This window comes from Apodemus sylvaticus, chromosome 6 (genome assembly GCF_947179515.1).
Source record: "Apodemus sylvaticus chromosome 6, mApoSyl1.1, whole genome shotgun sequence".
NCBI lineage: Eukaryota > Metazoa > Chordata > Mammalia > Rodentia > Muridae > Apodemus > Apodemus sylvaticus.
The window spans coordinates 85483730-85502821 of NC_067477.1; the positions used below are offsets into that span (position 1 = coordinate 85483730).

Consider the following 19092-nt stretch of genomic DNA (forward strand, 5'->3'; position numbering starts at 1 on the left):
AGAACAAATAAAAAATAAATCAACCACCATGATCAAGTAGGCTTTTTCCAAGGGATGCAGGGATGGCTCAATATATGAAAATATATCAACCTGATCCACTGTGGAAAGAAACTGAAAGAAAAAATATCACATAATCATCTCACTATATACTGAAAAGTCCTTTTACAAAATCCAAAACCACTTCATATTAAAAGTACTGGAGAGATACAAGGTGCATACTTAAACATAAAATCCATACAGCAACGCAACATTAAATTAATTGGGAAGAAACTTAAAGCAATCTCAGGGATAGGACAAGGCCTCCCATTCTCTACCAATCTGTTCAACATAGTATTTGAAATTCTAGCTAGAACAACTAGTAAAAATAAATAAATAAATATTGAGGGAAGTCAAAGTATCACTATTCACAGATGATATTATAGCACATATAATTGACCCCAAAATTCTATCAGAGAACTCCTACAACTGATAAATACCTACAGCAAAGTAGCTAGATAGAAAATCAACTTAGACAATCAGTATCTCTCCTTTACACAAACAATATATGGGCTGAGAAAGAAATTAGAGAAACAACTTCCTTTATAATAGCCACAAATCTTATATATCTTTCTGGATCTCTAACTAAACAAACAAAAGACTTATATGACATGAACAGTCACCTCTGAAAGAAGAAATTGAGGAAGATATCAGAAGATGTAAACATCTCCCAAGCTCATAGATCAGTAGAATTAACATAGTAAAATATGACCATCTACAGATTCAATGCAATTTCCATTAAAATTCCAACACAATTCTTTACAAACCTTGGAAGAGAAATTCTTCACTACAAAAAACAAAAATCCTAGGTTAGCTAAAACAATCCTCTACAATAAAAGAACTTCTGTAGGTAGCAACATTCCTGACATCAAGTTGTACTCCAGAGCAATAGTGATAAAAATCTTTGTGGTATTAGTATAGAAACAGGGTGATGAATGGAATAAAAAACCTGGAAATAAACTCACACACTTAATATCTGATAAAGAAACCAAAACCATACAATACTAAAATGAAAGTATCTTCAACAAATGGTCCTGGTTTAATTGCATGTCTGTGGGTTGAAGAATACAAATAGACCCATATCTACCATGCACAAAACTTAAATCCAAGTTCAACTAACCTGGGAGCAAGGGCCTCATAGAGACTGAACCACCAATCAAAGAGCATGCAGGGTCTGAACCTATCCCATCCCTCCAACATTTATTACAGTTGTGCAGCTTGGCCTTCATGTGGGTCCCCTTGAAACTGGAATGGGCACTGTCTCAGACACTGTTACTTGTTGTTGGAACTCTTTTCACTGCCTAGACTTCCTGGTTGGGACTCAGTGAGAAAGGAGATATTTATTCCTGTTGGGACTAGATATCCAAGAATGGGGTGGTGCCTAAGGGTAGGGCTTCCACTTCTCAGAAATGGGGAGGCAGAGATGAAGGGAGGAATCTGCAAGGGTGAGAATGGGAGGAGAAGAGTGAGAGGGGGCTGTGGGCTGCAATTGGGATGTAATATGAAAAGAAAAAAATATGAAAAAGTTTTCATTGATATTACCTAAAGGCTGTGTCAACCATCGAATTTATTTGTAAGCAAAAGACATTTACTTGGATTAGACACTATTCTGGTGAAGTTACATATGATGCCATATATTGCATGATAGGTGTTTCACTCAAGTGAGCCAAAGTTTCTCAGCACGCAATTATCAAATACGACATGCTGATAGTCTTAAAATGTTGAAGTAATTTGGGTTTTTGCTATTTATTTTACATGGTTACTAAGAATTTCATAGAGAGTGTTACTGAGAATAAAATGCCTAGCAGCCATACTTCACAAACTATTCATTTTTTCTCTACATATTTTGTGATACATAATTTCTGCTATTCTTAATTTTTGACACATATAAATGAAAAATTCTTTAAAGCTATTCTATCACTGAAAATGCAAAGAATTTTACTTTCAATATCAAAATGTTGGCAATAAAATTAACATTATTGTATTTATTTTAAATGATAATGCCATGTACGATTTGGAATCATTTAACTATCTCTTACATAAAAATAAGATGGTCCTGACTTTCAGATGTAACAATTATAACAAATTTTTATACATACCTCAGGAACTGAGGCTCCTGCAGTGGGCATAGTCTGCTGAAAAAGAGAACTTTATGAAAAAGCAGAAAAAACAAAGCTAACACTAAAATACCAATGCCTGTTACCATAACACCATGTGTCTGTGAGATACATGCATTGCAACTATAGACTTTTCATATACCTTTTCTTTCCCTGCATTAAGTAAAAGGGCATCTTTCTATCAAACAACGCATGCTCAAATCAGAATATGTAATACTGAGAAACGATTTGCAGCTTACCATAACTTCAGCCAAGCAGCCTACACTGACCACCACCCCCATTAGGAACACAAATTCCCATTTCCTTTATGCATTATACTTTTGTTTTACAATGATAATTTTATTCATCTCTACGTAGTCAGTAGCTTAAAAATTAAGAATTTTTTGTTGAAGTACATTTTTATACAATATATCTGTATTATAGTTTTCACTCCTCAACTCTTCCCAGTGTCTCCCTAACACCCCTCCTATCCAGATATATCTTCTTTCTTATTCTCCTTAGGAGCTAACAGGTTTCTGAGAAATAATAATAAAACAAAATGAAACAAAAATAAACACATCAGAACAGGACATAGCATACAAACAGAAGGAAAACAGCCCATAAAAAGGAACAAAGATGACCTACTCATTTCCCACTCAGGAATCTTATTTTTAAAAGATTATTTATTAAAACATAAAACCAGAAGCCATAATACACAAAGGACCTGTAGGTTATAAAAATAGAAATAAAATAAAAAGTCAAGAAGAAGATGGGGAAAAGAAGAAAAGGTGGAGGAGGAGGAGGAGAAAGAGGAGGAGGAGGAGAAGAAAAGAAGAAGAAGAAAAGGAGAAGGAGAAGGAGAAGAAGTAGTTCCAATACAATGTTATGAGACAAGAAACCTCCAAATATTCCTTTGTTTATATAAAAAAAACTCATTCATGGCTAGCATTGTTATTCACACAGTAATCTCCTTAACTTTACTCCTTTCCCCTTACTTATTCCAGTATTCCATTTCCCCACATGCTCTCATCTCTTCCTATAGAATGTGGCTTTCAGAGGCAGGAGAAGTATGGAGTATATAGTCAGTAGCTTAAAAATTAAGAATCTTTTTGTTGAAGTACATTTTTATATAATATATCTGTATTATAGTTTTCACACCTCAACTCTTCCCAATGTCTCCCTAACACCCCTTCGATCTAGATATATCTTCGTTCTTATTCTCTTTGTGGGCCTGGTTGGAAAAGCCCACAGCTATATATCCATAATCTGAAAACAAGTAAGGTAATAGTATCTCATTACTATTATTCAATCTACACAATTTATGTAAAATTAAATATGTAAGACTGTTTTATTTGGGAGCAGTTTTTTTTATTTAGTTTTTATTTACTTTACATACTGAAAGCAGTCTCCCCTCTTGGTTACCACCTCCCACAATCCTTCCTCCCCTCCCCACATTCTCCTCTCTTCTGAGAGGGTAGAAGGAGGTCCCCTGCTGAGTATACTCAACACCCTGGCAAATCAAGTGTGAGAGAAATTTTTTTAAATTTTTTTTATTCGATATAATTTATTTACATTTCAAATGATTTCCCCTTTTCTAGACCCTACTCCCCGAAAGTCCCGTAAGCCCCCTTCTCTTCCCCTGTACTCCCACCCACCCCTTCCCACTTCCCCATTCTGGTTTTGCCGAATACTGCTTCACTGAGTCTTTCCAGAACCAGGGGCCACTCCTCCTTTCTTCTTGTACCTCATTTGATGTGTGGATTATGTTTTGGGTATTCCAGTTTTCTAGGTTAATATCCACTTATTAGTGAGTGCATACTGTGATTCACCTTTTGAGTCTAGGTTACCTCACTTAGTATGATGTTCTCTAGCTCCATCCATTTGCCTAAGAATTTCATGAATTCATTGTTTCTAATGGCTGAATAGTACTCCATTGTGTAGATATACCACATTTTTTGCATCCACTCTTCTGTTGAGGGATACCTGGGTTCTTTCCAGCATCTGACAATTATAAATAGGGCTGCTATGAACATAGTAGAGCATGTATTCTTATTACATGGTGGGGAATTCTCTGGGTATATGCCCAGGAGTGGTATAGCAGGATCTTCTGGAAGTCAGGTGCCCAGTTTTTGGAGGAACCACCAGACTGATTTCCAGAGTGGTTGTACCAATTTGCAACCCCACCAGCAGTGGAGGAGTGTTCCTCTTTCTCCACACCCTCTCCAACACCTGCTGTCTCCTGAATTTTTAAACTTAGCCGTTCTGACTGGTGTAAGATGAAATCTCAGGGTTGTTTTGATTTGCATTTCCCTAATAACTAATGAAGTTGAGCATTTTTTAAGATGCTTCTCCACCATCCGAAGTTCTTCAGGTGAGAATTCTTTGTTTAACTCTGTACCCCATTTTTAATAGGGTTGTTCGGTTTTCTGGAGTCTAACTTCTTGAGTTCTTTATATATATTGGATATTAGCCCTCTATCTGATGTAGGATTGGTGAAGATCTTTTCCCAATTTGTTGGTTGCCGATTTGTCCTCTTGATGGTGTCCTTTGCCTTACAGAAACTTTGTAGTTTTATGAGGTCCCATTTGTCAATTCTTGCTCTTAGAGCATACACTATTGGTGTTCTGTTCAGAAACTTTCTCCCTGTACCAGTGTCCTCAAGGTTCTTCCCCAGTTTCTTTTCTATTAGCTTCAGAGTGTCTGGCTTTATGTGGAGGTCCTTGATCCATTTGGATTTGAGCTTAGTACAAGGAGACAAGGATGGATCAATTTGCATTCTTCTGCATGCTGACCTCCAGTTGAACCAGTACCATTTGTTGAAAAGGCTATCTTTTTTCCATTGGATGTTTTCAGCCTCTTTGTCAAGGATCAAGTGGCCATAGGTGTGTGGGTTCATTTCTGGATCTTCACTCCTCTTCAATTGATCCTCCTGCCTGTCACTGTACCAATACCATGCAGTTTTTAACACTATTGCTCTGTAGTATTGCTTGAGGTCAGGGATACTGATTCCCCCAGATTTTCTTTTGTTGCTGATAATAGTTTTAGCTATCCTGGGTTTTTTGTTGTTCCAGATGAATTTGATAATTGCTCTTTCTAACTCTGTGAAGAACTGAGTTGGGATTTTGATGGGTATTGCATTGAATCTGTATATTGCCTTTGGCAAAATGGCCATTTTAACTATATTGATTCTACCGATCAATGAGCATGGGAGGTTTTCCCATTTTTTGAGGTCTTCTTCCATTTCCTTCTTCAGAGTCTTGAAGTTCTTGTCATACAGATCTTTCACATGTTTGGTAAGGGTCACCCCAAGTTACTTTATACTCTTTGTGGCTATTGTGAAGGGGGTCATTTCCCTAATTTTTTTCTCAGCCTGTTTATCCTTTGAGTATAGAAAGAACACTGATTTGCTTGTGTTGATTTTATAACCTGCCACTTTGCTGAAGTTGTTTATCAGCTGTAGGAGCTCTCTAGTGGAGTTTTTTGGGTCACTTAGGTAGACTATCATGTCGTCTGCAAATAATGATAGTTTGACTTCTTCCTTTCCAATTTGTATCCCTTTGACCTCCTTATGTTGTCGAATCGCCCGAGCTAGTACCTCAAGTACAATATTGAAAAGATAAGGAGAAAGGGGGCAGCCTTGTCTGGTCCCTGATTTCAGTGGGATTGCTTCAAGTTTCTCTCCATTTAGTTTGATGCTGGCTACCAGTTTGCTGTATATTGCTTTTACTATGTTTAGATATGGGCCTTGAATTCCTGTTCTCTCCAAGACTTTAAGCATGAAAGGATGCTGAATTTTGTCAAATGCTTTTTCAGCATCCAATGAAATGACTATGTGGTTTTTTTCTTTGAGTTTGTTTATGTAGTGGATTGCATTGATGGATTTCCGTATATTGAACCAACCCTGCATTCCCAGGATAAAGCCTACTTGATCATGGTGGATGATCGTTTTGATGTGTTCTTGGATTCGGTTGGCAAGAATTTTATTGAGTATTTTTGCATCGATGTTCATAAGGGAAATTGGTCTGAAGTTCTCTTTCTTTGTTGGATCTTTGTGTGGCTTTGGTATCGGTGTAATTGTGGCTTCATAGAAGGAATTGGGTAGTGTTCCTTCAGTTTCTATTTTGTGGAATAATTTGAAGAGTATTGGTGTTAACTCTTCTTTGAATGTCTGATAGAATTCTGCACTGAAACCATCTGGTCCTGTGCTTTTTTTGGTTGGAAGACTTTCTATGACTCCTTCTATTTCTTTAGGCATTATGGGACTGTTTAGATGGTCTAGTTGGTCCTGATTTAATTTTGGTATTTGGTATCTGTCAAGGAAATTGTCCATTTCCTCCAGATTCTCCAGTTGTGTTGAGTACAGGCTCTTGTAGTAGGATCTGATGATTTTTTGGATTTCCTCAGTTTCCGTTGTTATATCTCCCTTTTCATTTCTAAGTTTGTTAATTTGGATACTTTCTCTGTGCCCTTTGGTCAGTCTGGCTAAGGGTTTATCTATCTTGTTGATTTTCTCAGACAACCAGCTCCTGGTTTTGTTGATTTTTGTATGCTTCTCTTTCTTTCTACTTGATTGATTTCGGCCCTGAGTTTGATGATTTCCTGCCTTCTACTCCTCCTGGGTGAAATAGCTTCTTTTTGTTCCAGGGCTTTCAGGTGTGTCATTAAGCTGGTAATGTATGCTCTCTCCATTTTCTTTTTGGAGGCACTCAGGGCTATGAGTTTTCCTCTTAGCACTGCTTTCTTTGTGTCCCATAAATTTGGGTATGTTGTGTTTTCATTTTCATTGTATTCTAAAAAGTCTTTAATTTCTTTCTTTATTTCTTCCTTGACCAAGGTATTGTTCAGTTTCCACGTGTATGTGGGTTTTCTGTTGTTTTTGTTGCTATTGAAGACCAGTTTTACTCCATAGTGATCTGATAGTAGGCATGGGATGAGTTCGATATTCTTATATTTGTTGAAGTCTGTCTTGTGACCAATTATATGGTCGATTTTGGAGAAGGTGCCATGAGGTGCTGAGAAAAAGGTTTATTCTTTTCTTTTAGGATAGAATGTTCTATATATATCTGTTAAATCTAATTGGTCCAAAGCTTCAATTAGTTTCATTGTGTCCCTGTTTAGTTTCTGTTTTCCTGATCGGTCCATTGAGGAAAGTGCAGTGTTGAAGTCACCTACAATTATTGTGTTAGGTGCAATGTATGCTTTGAGTTTTAATAAAGTTTTTTTTACAAAAGAGGGTGCCCTTGCATTTGGAGCATAGATGTTCAGGATTGAGAGTTCTTCTTGTTGTATTTTTCCTTTGACCAGCAAAAGTGTCCCTCAGAGACTCTTTTGATGACTTTGGGTTGAAAGTCAATTTTATCTGATATTAAAATGGCTACTCTAGCTTGTTTCCTGAGACCATTTGCTTGTAAAATTGTCTTCCAGTCTTATACTCTAAGGTAGTGTTTGTCTTTGACCCTGAGGTGTGTTTCCTGTAAGCAGCAAAATATAGGGTCCTGTTTACGTATCCATTCAGTTAGTCTGTGTCTTTTTATTGGGGCATTAAGTCCATTGATGTTAAGAGATATTAAGGAATAGTGATTGTTACTTCCTATCATTTTGATGTTATTTTTTAAATTTGATTGCTTATCTTCTTTTGGGTTTGATGAAAGGTTACTATCTTGCGTTTGAGAGTAATTTTAAAGGAGTAGTATAAATAGAAGCATTCAAGACAATGTATCTTCTATTATCTACAACTGCTATGACTTTGTGAGTCACCTGAGAAGTGTGAGTGTGTGTGTGTGTGTGCGCCATGTGCCAGTGTATACAAAGCAAAAAGAAGATTAATAAATTTGAAAAACATGAAATCCTGGCTGCTCTTGAACTTAGTATTTAAAACACAAATTTATAAGTATAGTAGATTATCTGGATAACACTTCCAACTGAGGATGAATAATTGGTTTTAAAACTTGGATTTCCTATGTATTTTTGTACAATTATGTTTTATCTTATATCCAATATCTAAGCCAGGTGAAGGAAGATCCAGAGTATTAAAATGAACACACAAAAAATTCTGTTTTATGGTTTTAACCACTAGAACTCTAGAAAGCAAGAGGGAAATGATAGACAGCTAGAAATATAGACAGACTGACAGAAGACAGACAGACAGATAACTAATAAATGTATACCTATATCTGTGATAGGCAAGACACCCTAAAAGCTGAGCAGCATAGTGGGAAGTAATAGGAATCTAATGCAGCTTTAAGTGTATCTAAAGGAGTTCTAGAAGAAATCAAGATTTCCTGAACTACAATTCATTTTAGAAGACCCTTCCATAACATGAGCATTGAATATTGCTGTATGATGGGTTTGAAATAAAAGATTTATTAAATTGTAAAAAAGGAACTTTGGACAAATATCTCATTGACAGGATAAATCTATAGAAGTACTTGGTATTATAATAGAATGTCAAGAGGCTGGGTAGAGTCTTCACTGAAAAGTTCTTGATTTTAATAATAATCTTAGTTTCTAATCTACTCAGTATATGGAACAAGTAAGCCAATGGCAGATGGACAAATTGTCCTCATTTCTACAAAAGCCTGTTCAAAACTGTCTGTCACCACTTTATTAATCGCTCTCCTATTGATCTTTACCCAGTCTTTTGTCATGAATTAGGGAACTCTGAGACTCTTAAGCAAGCAAAAGGTGACCTTTCTCAAACATCATGGACAGCAAGAATCTTAGAAGGTTTTCAAGTTAGAAAAACACATCCTCCTTTGTATACTATGAGGAAGCAATTAATCAGAATGCTCAATAAATGATGGAGGATCTATAAGTGGTTCAGTACAATCACTGAATACCATGTACATGTCTAAACTAGAAACGTGTTTCCCTAAGAGGTAAATAAGCAAACAAAAGAAATAAAAGGTATGTTTCAGATAATCACAGATATTTAAATGCAGGGCAGGATAACAAGTAATAATATGGAATTGCCATTCATTTTCTTAGGAGCCAGAATAGTAATTTTATTATGTATAATATTATGCTTAATAGTAGAAGGTGCATGTTCATTGGGTATCATGAGTGGTACTTAAAAGTATAAATGCATTATACAAATGTATTTATATGAATATATACAGGTCTGCATATAATACTTATAAATACATGACAAAATAATAGCAATTATTGCATATAAGTTTGATATTTCCTAGACTTTGCAGCAATGTGTTTGATAAACATTATATACTTGGGAGATAATAACAATGGCCTACTTTTCCATTATATATATTTAAATGTATTAGAATATTTCCTTAATGAAATTAAAATAAAATGTATACTTCTTTCTGGTAAAAGCAATGAATATTTGGAGAAAATGCCTGGATGTATATAGATGGGACAGAAATAATGACATTGTTTTCTTGGTGACTTAGATTTCTAGTCACAAGAATGAGAAAATATAACTTAGTAAGCTGATGGAGGGGAAAAGCAGAGAGAACTGGAGGTGAGGATCATAATGAATGATACCCAAGGAGCTGGTTACCATGAACAATCAGAAGAGGTGGAGATAATCAGATACTGCACTTTTTCCATTGTGCTCATATAATGCTAATGTTTGATAGTTAAGACACAAGTATGCAGTTAACCTTATAAGAATCTCAATGTGAGAACCCACAAGGATCAGAGGGTAATAAAAAAATGAAGTTCTAAGATCTGATATCAGAAGCCAAAATTATATAGTACATTGGCAAAAATAACAATAGCTCTAGTATAAAAACAAGCAGTAACTATTATTGTAGAATGACCTAAAAATCTGTCACTTTGTAACCACTTGCCTTGAATTAGTGGTTTATAGACAGTAATATATGCACTCCTCTTCCTTCAATCAGGAGAGATTGCTACTACTACTAGCGAGCTACTACCACGAATTTAGAGCAGGTAGTTTGGGCAGAGAGGCATGGAGATGGAAAAGGTAAGGGAGGAGGCTGAAATATAGTAACTAAAGGTGAGAAAGAGAAGCAAGCGAAATTGAAGGCCTACCTAATAATGGTACCACATCTGAGAACTTTTCCAGATAGTGTCCTGCCTCCTGAAATGAAAATGGTGGAGATGTTCCATCTGTGAGCTTCCTAAAATCAGAATGTGTAGGTGCAGGGTGAGTATTAAATTAATCTGTTTGCAGGTTTCATCTTGAGTTACGCTAAGGCTTTATCATAAAAAGACAATTGCTCCTTCTCAGGATACAAATTCAGATATCATATTACTGCTTTTTCACTCTTCTGTACACATTTTTAAATATTGAGGATAAAATGAATAAATGTCTTAGTTTTGAAAATTATCTAGAGTATATAATTCTCAGTGTAATATATTTTTAATTAGAATTAATACAGGGCCTGTATATTTTTATTTAATCAATGAGAGATGTGACTACAGAAGAATGAGATTGATTTTATTTAATCAGTATCTTTTTAATATTAAATAGAATACACAGAGAAGATAATTAGTTTAAAAGATGCATTTGCCTTCAGGGTACTTATTAAGTTCACTTTAATATCGAAAAAATGTTTAAATCCTATTACTCTTAAGTATGCATTAGGATATTTTTTTGCCTTTGTATTTTCTAATATGTAATCATTTTAAGTTGACAATTTAATACAGATTGTCACAGCACAAAGAAAAATCTTTGGTGGAGATTATTGAAAGTTTTAGTTAGTTAAAATATTATTGGCACAGAGTACTCACATTACAGGAGTCATCTGTTATTTGAAGACTAATGTGAAATTAACAAACTTCAGCCTTTCACTTACATATGAAAGTTAATATTTATAGAATATTGCTTTTACCTTTAAAATCCCATCTAACTTTTCCATTGAATCAAACTAATCCATTTTTTAAGATTAGGAAGAACTATCTTATTAATTAAATATTTAGGATTCAAAATTAGAGTTAGACACAGAAACTTGTTTGCTACCCAATGCTCTCATTATTCAGATTACAGAAAAGATTTGTTGTTGTTTTGTTGTCCTTGTTGGCAGTTGTAGATGAGGATAGGTTGTCATGAAATTGTCTAGTATACCGAAGTCTAGGTTTGATTCTCAATACATCACACTCATTAAAACACTTATGCATGAAAAAGAGAGAAAGGCAGAGACAGAGTCACACAGAGAGACAGACAGAATTATTTTTATAAATTACTTTCCATTTTTATCTTTAAATGTTAATGAAGAATTTATAATATGCAGAAAAAAATAAAGAAATCAGAAGACTGTTAAAGGTCAATATGGATTCATTCAAGAGACCTTTTACTCTGAAGTACTCTGAAAGTACACCAGTAAAGTATTTTAAACTGCTCCCTATCTTCTGTATATAAGGATATATCTCCAGTATTAAAAGATAAAAGCTAAAGAGTATTTTCAATAAGAGAAAAATAAACATTAAAGGGGAGAGAATATCAGAATAAGGGGAAATGATTATAAAGAGGGATATAGTCTTAGCTAGAGGGCTGAAGCTTGTTTACTCTCACACATGAGAATAAATATTGCAGCATACCCAAGGTATGGAAACTAAATACATTTTGTTATTCAAGAACTGTCTTTTCATAGTTCAATTTCATAATGTCAGCTTTATATGTTGTAGAATTTCATATGTGCAGACTTGGACACATGATCAATAATACAGAATTTGGTACAATATGGTTCTATCATTACTGCTGCCCTTTAGTAAAGTGTAGCTCAGTGCTTTGTGTCAGTTCAAAGGACTGTAAACTATATTTCCCCATAAATAATGTTATTGTTATATATAATTTATTCTAATTGTCAAAAATAAAAACTTTAGGAGCCATATATAGCAGAGGACTCTTTTGAAAAAATTTCTCATACACTAAATTCTTATTATATCTACCTTACCTCTTCCTCTTCCCCCTCTTCCTCCTCTTCCTCCTTCTTCTCCTTCTCTTTCTCCTCTTCCCTCTCCTGCTCCTTTTCCCCCTCCTCCTCCTGCTTATCATCCTCCTCCTCCTCAAACTCCAATTCCTCCTCCTCCTTCTCCCCCTCCTCTCATTTCCTATCCACTTGGGAAGACTCAATCTCTTGCCTAATCACTTCTATTTTAAATTTTGCCAAAGTTAAATTTACAAGCGTGTGTTTACAGAAAGTTAACGGCAAAATTATTTCACTTGTGCTGGGGAGATAAGTTAGTAAAATACTTGGTAAATACAAATTATGAAACTAAACTCCATCCCCTGAACCCACATCAAATGTCTGGCACAATGACATGTGATTTTAATTTGAGCTTCAGGGAAGTAGAGACAGGCAGATAGATCTCTATGGTTAACCATGCAAGCAGTCTACCAAACTTGGCAATCTTCTGGCAAGTGGAAGACCTTGACTTAAAATATTTTTTCCTTGAAAGCAAATATAAAAGCAATATGATATGAAATGAGCGGGAAAGAAGTATCATTATATGAAGTGTGCAGGTTGTATTTAGGAACATATCTGGATATACAGGTACATATATGCACACAATAACAAAGAAAAGCCATGAATTTGAAGAAGAGCAAGGGGGATATTAAAGAGGGTTTGAAAAGAAGAAAGGAAATGGAGAAATGATACAGTCTCGTCTTTTAAAAATTAAATAGAATTTTTGACTCTTTCCCACTATCTCTTCTATAGATTCAGTGTAACCGGTTTTAGACCTGGAAGGTTAGAGACTCTCAGGTCTCAAAGGGAGGGACTGTAGATGAAATGCCAGACAGTAGGACGAGGAAACTTATAGAGTCCACCTCAAACAGGAAGACAGGGCATCAAATGAGGGAGAGGGGGCCATCCCAGAGTCACAACTCTGACAGATAATTGTGCATCTCTGAATGAATTATAGGGATGGAAGTGCAGAGGAGCTTGGGGAAAAGAAGGTCCAGTGACAGGCTCAAAGTGGGATCCAGCTCAAGGGTCTTAAGGCCTGACACTATTACTGACACTATGGAGTGCTTACAAAAAGGGACCTAGCATGAACGAATTATGGAAGACCCAACATTCAGCTAAAAGAGTCAGATGCAGATATTTGCAACCAAACAATAGACAGAAGCAGCTGACCCCTGTTGTTTAACTAGGGAAGGCTGAAAGAAGCTGAGGAGGAGGGCAATCCTGTAGAAGGTTCAGCAATCGTAATTATTCTGGTCCCCTGAGATCTCTCAAACACTGTACCAACAAACAGGCAACATATATATATAAGGCCCCCAACACATATACAATAGAGGACTGCCAGGTCTGTGTTCATTCCGAGATGATGTACCTAACCCTCAAGAGACTGGAGGCCCCAGGACGTTTATAGGTCAGGTGGGTGAGGAGATCTTCCACATGGAGACAGAGGAGTAGGAAGGAGGTATGAGATGAGGGTCGGCAGGGTTGAGGGATAAAATATAGAGTATAAAAAATAAATTAATTTTAAAAATTAAATACAATTTTTATATATTTACATTTATTGAATTTTATTTTGATCTCAATATCTTTTATTGTACTATCCTCTCCATATAAATATTTAAATATCTTAATGAACTTTTGAAATAAATGTCTCAAAAATGCATATGCACCTGCACACACAACATGAATAGACACACAGGTTTTGCTGTAATTATTTCACTCTTTCTCCCATAGGTAAGCATATAAGATTTATGTTTGAGGAAAATATCTACATCTGTATCACTTGAGTCTAATGAGAGAGAAAGAAAAAGATGTTTGAGCAGGAGAGAGAGGAGAATCCACTTTCAAAAGCTAATGGCCCAGATTGATACCTATACATTGCATATCCATAACACGTGTATAATGCTGTCTTTGATGCTGTTACAAGCTCCTCTTTATAAAACATAAGCCAATTCTAGAACAATTCTCTCATCATGTCTTCAGTGTACTCTTGCTTTCCAGGATCAGCACGGGCAATGAGAGAGTATTGATGATAATATTTACAGTCAGAGCTTAGATTTCCTTTCATCATCCTTTGAAAAAAAAAACGATTGAAGACAGAGTGTGTGATAGAATATATTCTGATCTTTTGTCCATCTGAATACCCACAGATCTCATGCCAAAGCACTCTCTAACCAGGTTAAAGTCCAGCACTGTACTCACTTTAGGTACAATTCAATTGAGTCAAAATTTACACTGACTGCCAGTCAACCTTATCATGAACTTTCATTATGTGCTTGTAATTAATTGGGCCCAGCGAACAATATCAGTACTGAGTTATAGCCTCTTTTCCCCTGACCATATAATTAGAATATAATTACCCACAGGATATCAGGATGATGCAGAACCTTTCCTCTAAATGCGGCCTCATTAGGAAATAAGTCTCAATGTACATTTATTCAATCAGTGTGAATTAATTAAAATGTTACTGAAATAAAAGAGGGCAGCAATAAAGAGTGGCTGGCATCTATTAAGAGACTACCACTTGAGATCTGCATGCACAAATTGTGTTCAAATCCATTTAGCATGAGCAGGAACTTTGGCATGTAGTATGAGATACAAGCACCATACTCTGATATCTGACTAAACAAATCAATGTGTATCTTTGGTTTTGAAAAGCATTTATTAGATAGTGCCTAAAATATATTTAAGGTTTGGCTAAGCTTTTAGATACCACAGTGTTCTCTGAAAATTCCAAAATGATGTTACCATGAGCTTGAATATATTTGGTATGCAAAATTATTTTAATTTCAAAGGGTCTAGGCAACTATGTTTTACCTTTATATTATAAATCAAAATATTAAAATAAATATTTATATTTTAAAGCTTATGAAATAATGATCAAAAATGCTCCGACTTATAAAAGTACCAACTATTTTTGTATTTTAATAAAACACCAAACCCCTTAACCCAGCTTAAGCTATTTTAATACCATATTTTCTTTAAGATGAACATATGTATGCACCTAAGAATATATTCTTTTTTAAACGATGCATATTATATCATACCACACATTCAGATTATATAAAACATGGCAAAAATAGCAAATGCATAAGAAATCTCAGGGACATGTGATATTTTCCACAAGAGAGTATAAATTTATATGAAATTAATCTACCTATAGTCTATTATTTCATATTTCCCTAATGCATGTGTTATGTTCCATTTCAATAAAATTGTGTCAAATAATCTATCATATGAATAGTCTAAATTTTAAAAGCGCAATGCCATAAACAGAAAATAATTTCAAAGATCTATGTGTACCAAATTAGATATATATGGTTTTTAGAAAATTATATCTTATAAATTGATTTAGAAATATATTTTTATAAACCTTAGTTCTGTGATTAGAATTTGACATTCATTATAAAAAACATGCCTATATTGCTTTACAGTGGAAATTTTCAATCAACACTAAGTTAAATTGTTATTTTCCAAATGCTCTTTAGGAGTACACTCTAATCAGTTGGCAAATAATCATTTAATTTTCCAGAGTATTTATTCCATAATATTATACAGGTGTGTATGTATATGTGTGTTATAAATCCATGTCTTCCTTATATTCTAACATAGTATTATTCACAACGATTACATATATCTTGTGGGAAATGAATAATGCGATAACTCCATAGACCAAAGAATGGATTCTTTCACATAGTTGTGTTCTTTTCTAATATGAAAGGTTTTTGGTTTGTTGTTGTTGTCATTGTTGTTGTTGTTGTTGTTGTTTTGGGTGTGTTTTGTTTTAGTATTTCAATAATGAAATACATATGCATCCATATTTTCTCATAGCATGCTTAGATAATAAAAATCAAAATTAAAGAAATAGGGTAGATGGACCATACAGAGCATGGATGAAGAACATTTCCAATTATGTCAAACACCATAGAGGATCAGAAAGGGATTTCTAATTGTCTGTTGGTACCCCAGTGGCTTCCTCCAGGAAGCACCCACACACAGCATGGAGGCTACAGAGTATTCCAAGGCCTGCTTTTTGAAGAAACTGTGTTCACGGGAAATGATTCTTCCAGAAGGCAGGTTGTACTAGAATGAAAAAGAGCATGAACCCTCCACAGGACCAAGCACATTCTCTCCTACAGAAGCCAGAATAGGAAGACCTCTGCTGCATATGGAGCAGGAACTACGGGCCAGCCCATTTTTGTTCTATCATGGTAGCTTAGCCTCAGATCTCTGAGGAGTCCAGCTAGTTGACACTGTTGTTCTATGGGGTTGCAGTCCCCTTCAGCTTCTCCAATCCTGCCCCTAACTCTTCCATAGGGGACCTCAGGCTCAGTCCAATGGTACATCGGTCTTGGTGGGTGGGTGTAGGGATCACCCTCTTAAGAGGCAAAGGGTAAGGGAACTGGGTGGGGTGCTTATGGAGGGTCACCAGGAACAACATTTGAAATGTAAATAAATAATAAAAGACAAAAGGGAGGCCCATATGCACAGTAACATACATGGGTGTAGACAAAACAGTAATTAGAGGAAACAATGAAAAACATTTATGGATTGTATAGAGCAAGCATACTATATAGAAAAGAGGAGAGTGTTTCAGTGTTCAAGAGTGACATTCCTTCTGGATTTGTGTAGATTTTTCAAATGAAACTAGAGATACCATGACCCTTGAGAGAGTGTCTTGCTGCCTTGATGTAATAAACCTTGATCAAAGCAACCTTGGGGGAAAAGGTTTATTATTTCAGCTTACAACTCTCATGGGAACATTCATTTACTTAGGGAATCCAGAGAAGGAACTCAAGGCCTAAATTTGGAGTCAGGAACTGAAGAGGAAGTCACAGAAGAGAGCTGTTTGATGCCTTGCCTCTCAGGACTTGCTAAGTCTGCTTTCTTATACAACAAAGAACCACCTATGTGGACTGGTCTCTCACATACCAATACCTAATAAGAAAATACTCCACAGGTCAAACTGGTGGGGGCAGCTCATTTGAGGTCCCTCTTCCCAAATACTAGCTTTTGTCAAGTTGAAAAACCAAGCTAAACAAACAAAAAGCCAACTAACAAGGAAAGAGTGTGAGAGTGTGTGTGTGTGTGTGTGTGTGTGTGTGTGGTGTGTGTGTAGGTGGTGGGGGTATCTTTAAGTGACAGGTCTTAACATCAATATTTGACAGCAAGGAGAGGGCCTAGAGGCTTCAACAGAATTATTGCAATTCGTGGACAAATAGAAACACAGGTTGACATAGTGAAAATATGAGTGAAGAATATGAAATATGAAAGAGAAGTCTGTGAAATGACTTACAGATAAATTCATTTGTCCTTATATTTGAAGGAAAAATGAACCTGAAAAACTGATATAAATATGAGAACATGTGCATGAGGCATGCTCATAGGTCTTTTATAATCGTCCCTCTCAGTGAGAAACATTAAATCCACAGATTACATTTGCAAGACATACCCTTACACATCTAATGGCTTTCAGAAAGTCTAGTTTGGGTTGCATTCAACATTTTAAACTTAGGAGGTGACAGTGACACAAAGCATTATCTATAATGTCATTAGATCTGATGTCTGTCCTGCCCATCAAAATCATCCTAGGAAGGTGACATGCATAACAGAGAAGTTGACATTCCTGGACACCTTTATGACATGGTTTGTGGCAAATTTGCCTTGTCAGTGTTTAATACAACAGTATTTTGATACATATTAGATACCAATGGACAATTTTAGAAATTGTATGAATTTATAAAAGATGGCTTTTTGTTATGGTATACCATAATAAGTTTTTGATTTAAAAATTTAATATTTATCATTATAACCATTTTTCTTTTACCCGTTGTCCAACATTTTAACATTCTCCTTTTAGGGAAAAAAAGCTTTTAATAGTGATCTCATCAAGAAATTAATATTTAATTCATGTGGATTATTTGAGGATTGAAATTTAACTTTCTTTCAAGTACTTCATGTAATCATACAACAATCTCAACACAGCATGATGTTCTAACAAGTGTGACATGAGATTATATCATTAATTTCTTTATTACATGTGATTCCATGTGTCTTGAGACTTTCCACCAGTCCCTAATATCTAGTGCCATGTAACATTATTTAATCAAGGCACCTTTAACAAGACAGAAATATTGCTACATGATCTTAGAACAGGTTTTCCTCATTATTCTTTCCAATGTTATGTGCCTGAATACATTTTCCTTTCCAGGAAAACTTGGAATAATTTTATGAGGCAAAAAGAGTTATACAGAAGTTTCATGAAAGAAATCAATCAAACAGAAAACACAGATGCTTTTCATTCAGGTTGATTTTTCTCAATACACCTAAATTAAAAATTCTTGTTAGTTTTGTTTCTTTTTTTTCTTTTATTGGATATTTTCTTTATTTACATTTCAAATGTTATCCCCTTTCCGGTTTCCCCCAACCCTTCCCAGAAACCCCCTATCCAATCCTCCCTCCCCCTGCTTCTGTGAAAGTTTTCCTCCACCCACCTACCCACCCCCACTTTCTACCCTCAATTCTGTACACTGGGGCATCTATTGAGCCTTCATAGCACCAAGGATTTCTCCTCCCATTAATACCTGGCAAGGCCATGCTCTGCTACATATTTTGGGAGCCATGTGTACTCCTTGGTTGATTGCTTAGTCCCTGGGAGCTCTGAGGGGTCTGGTTGTTTGGTATTGAAAGCATTGTGTCCTCCAGGAATCCAAGACACTTCCTTTTTTTTTCAAAGTAAATAACCCATTTTTACTAGATATATTCTTTTCTTTATTTGATATATTTTTTATTTACATTTCAAATGATTTCCCCTTTTCTGGCCCCCCACTCCCTGAAAGTCCCATAAGCCCTCTTCCCTCCCCCTGTTCTCCCACCCACCCCTTTCCACTTCCTTGTTCTGGTTTTGCCCTATACTGCTACACTGAGTCTTTCCAGAACAAAAGACCAATCATGGTATGCACTCACTAATAAGTGGATATTAACCTAGAAAACTGGAATACCCAAAACATAATCCACACATCAAATGAGGTACAAGAAGAACAGAGGAGTGGCTCCTTGTTCTGCCA

At 35.6% G+C, this 19092-nt stretch overlaps 1 protein-coding gene across 1 annotated transcript in view; it reads right to left on the reverse strand.

Annotated features, from left to right (window-relative positions):
• Dgkb (diacylglycerol kinase beta) overlaps nt 1-19092 on the reverse strand; it is a 750451-nt gene that overhangs the window by 433483 nt on the left and 297876 nt on the right. The window contains exon 13 of the mRNA XM_052185925.1: nt 2136-2168. Coding sequence (XP_052041885.1) covers nt 2136-2168 — 33 coding nt within the window. The remainder of the gene's footprint in view (nt 1-2135; nt 2169-19092) is intronic.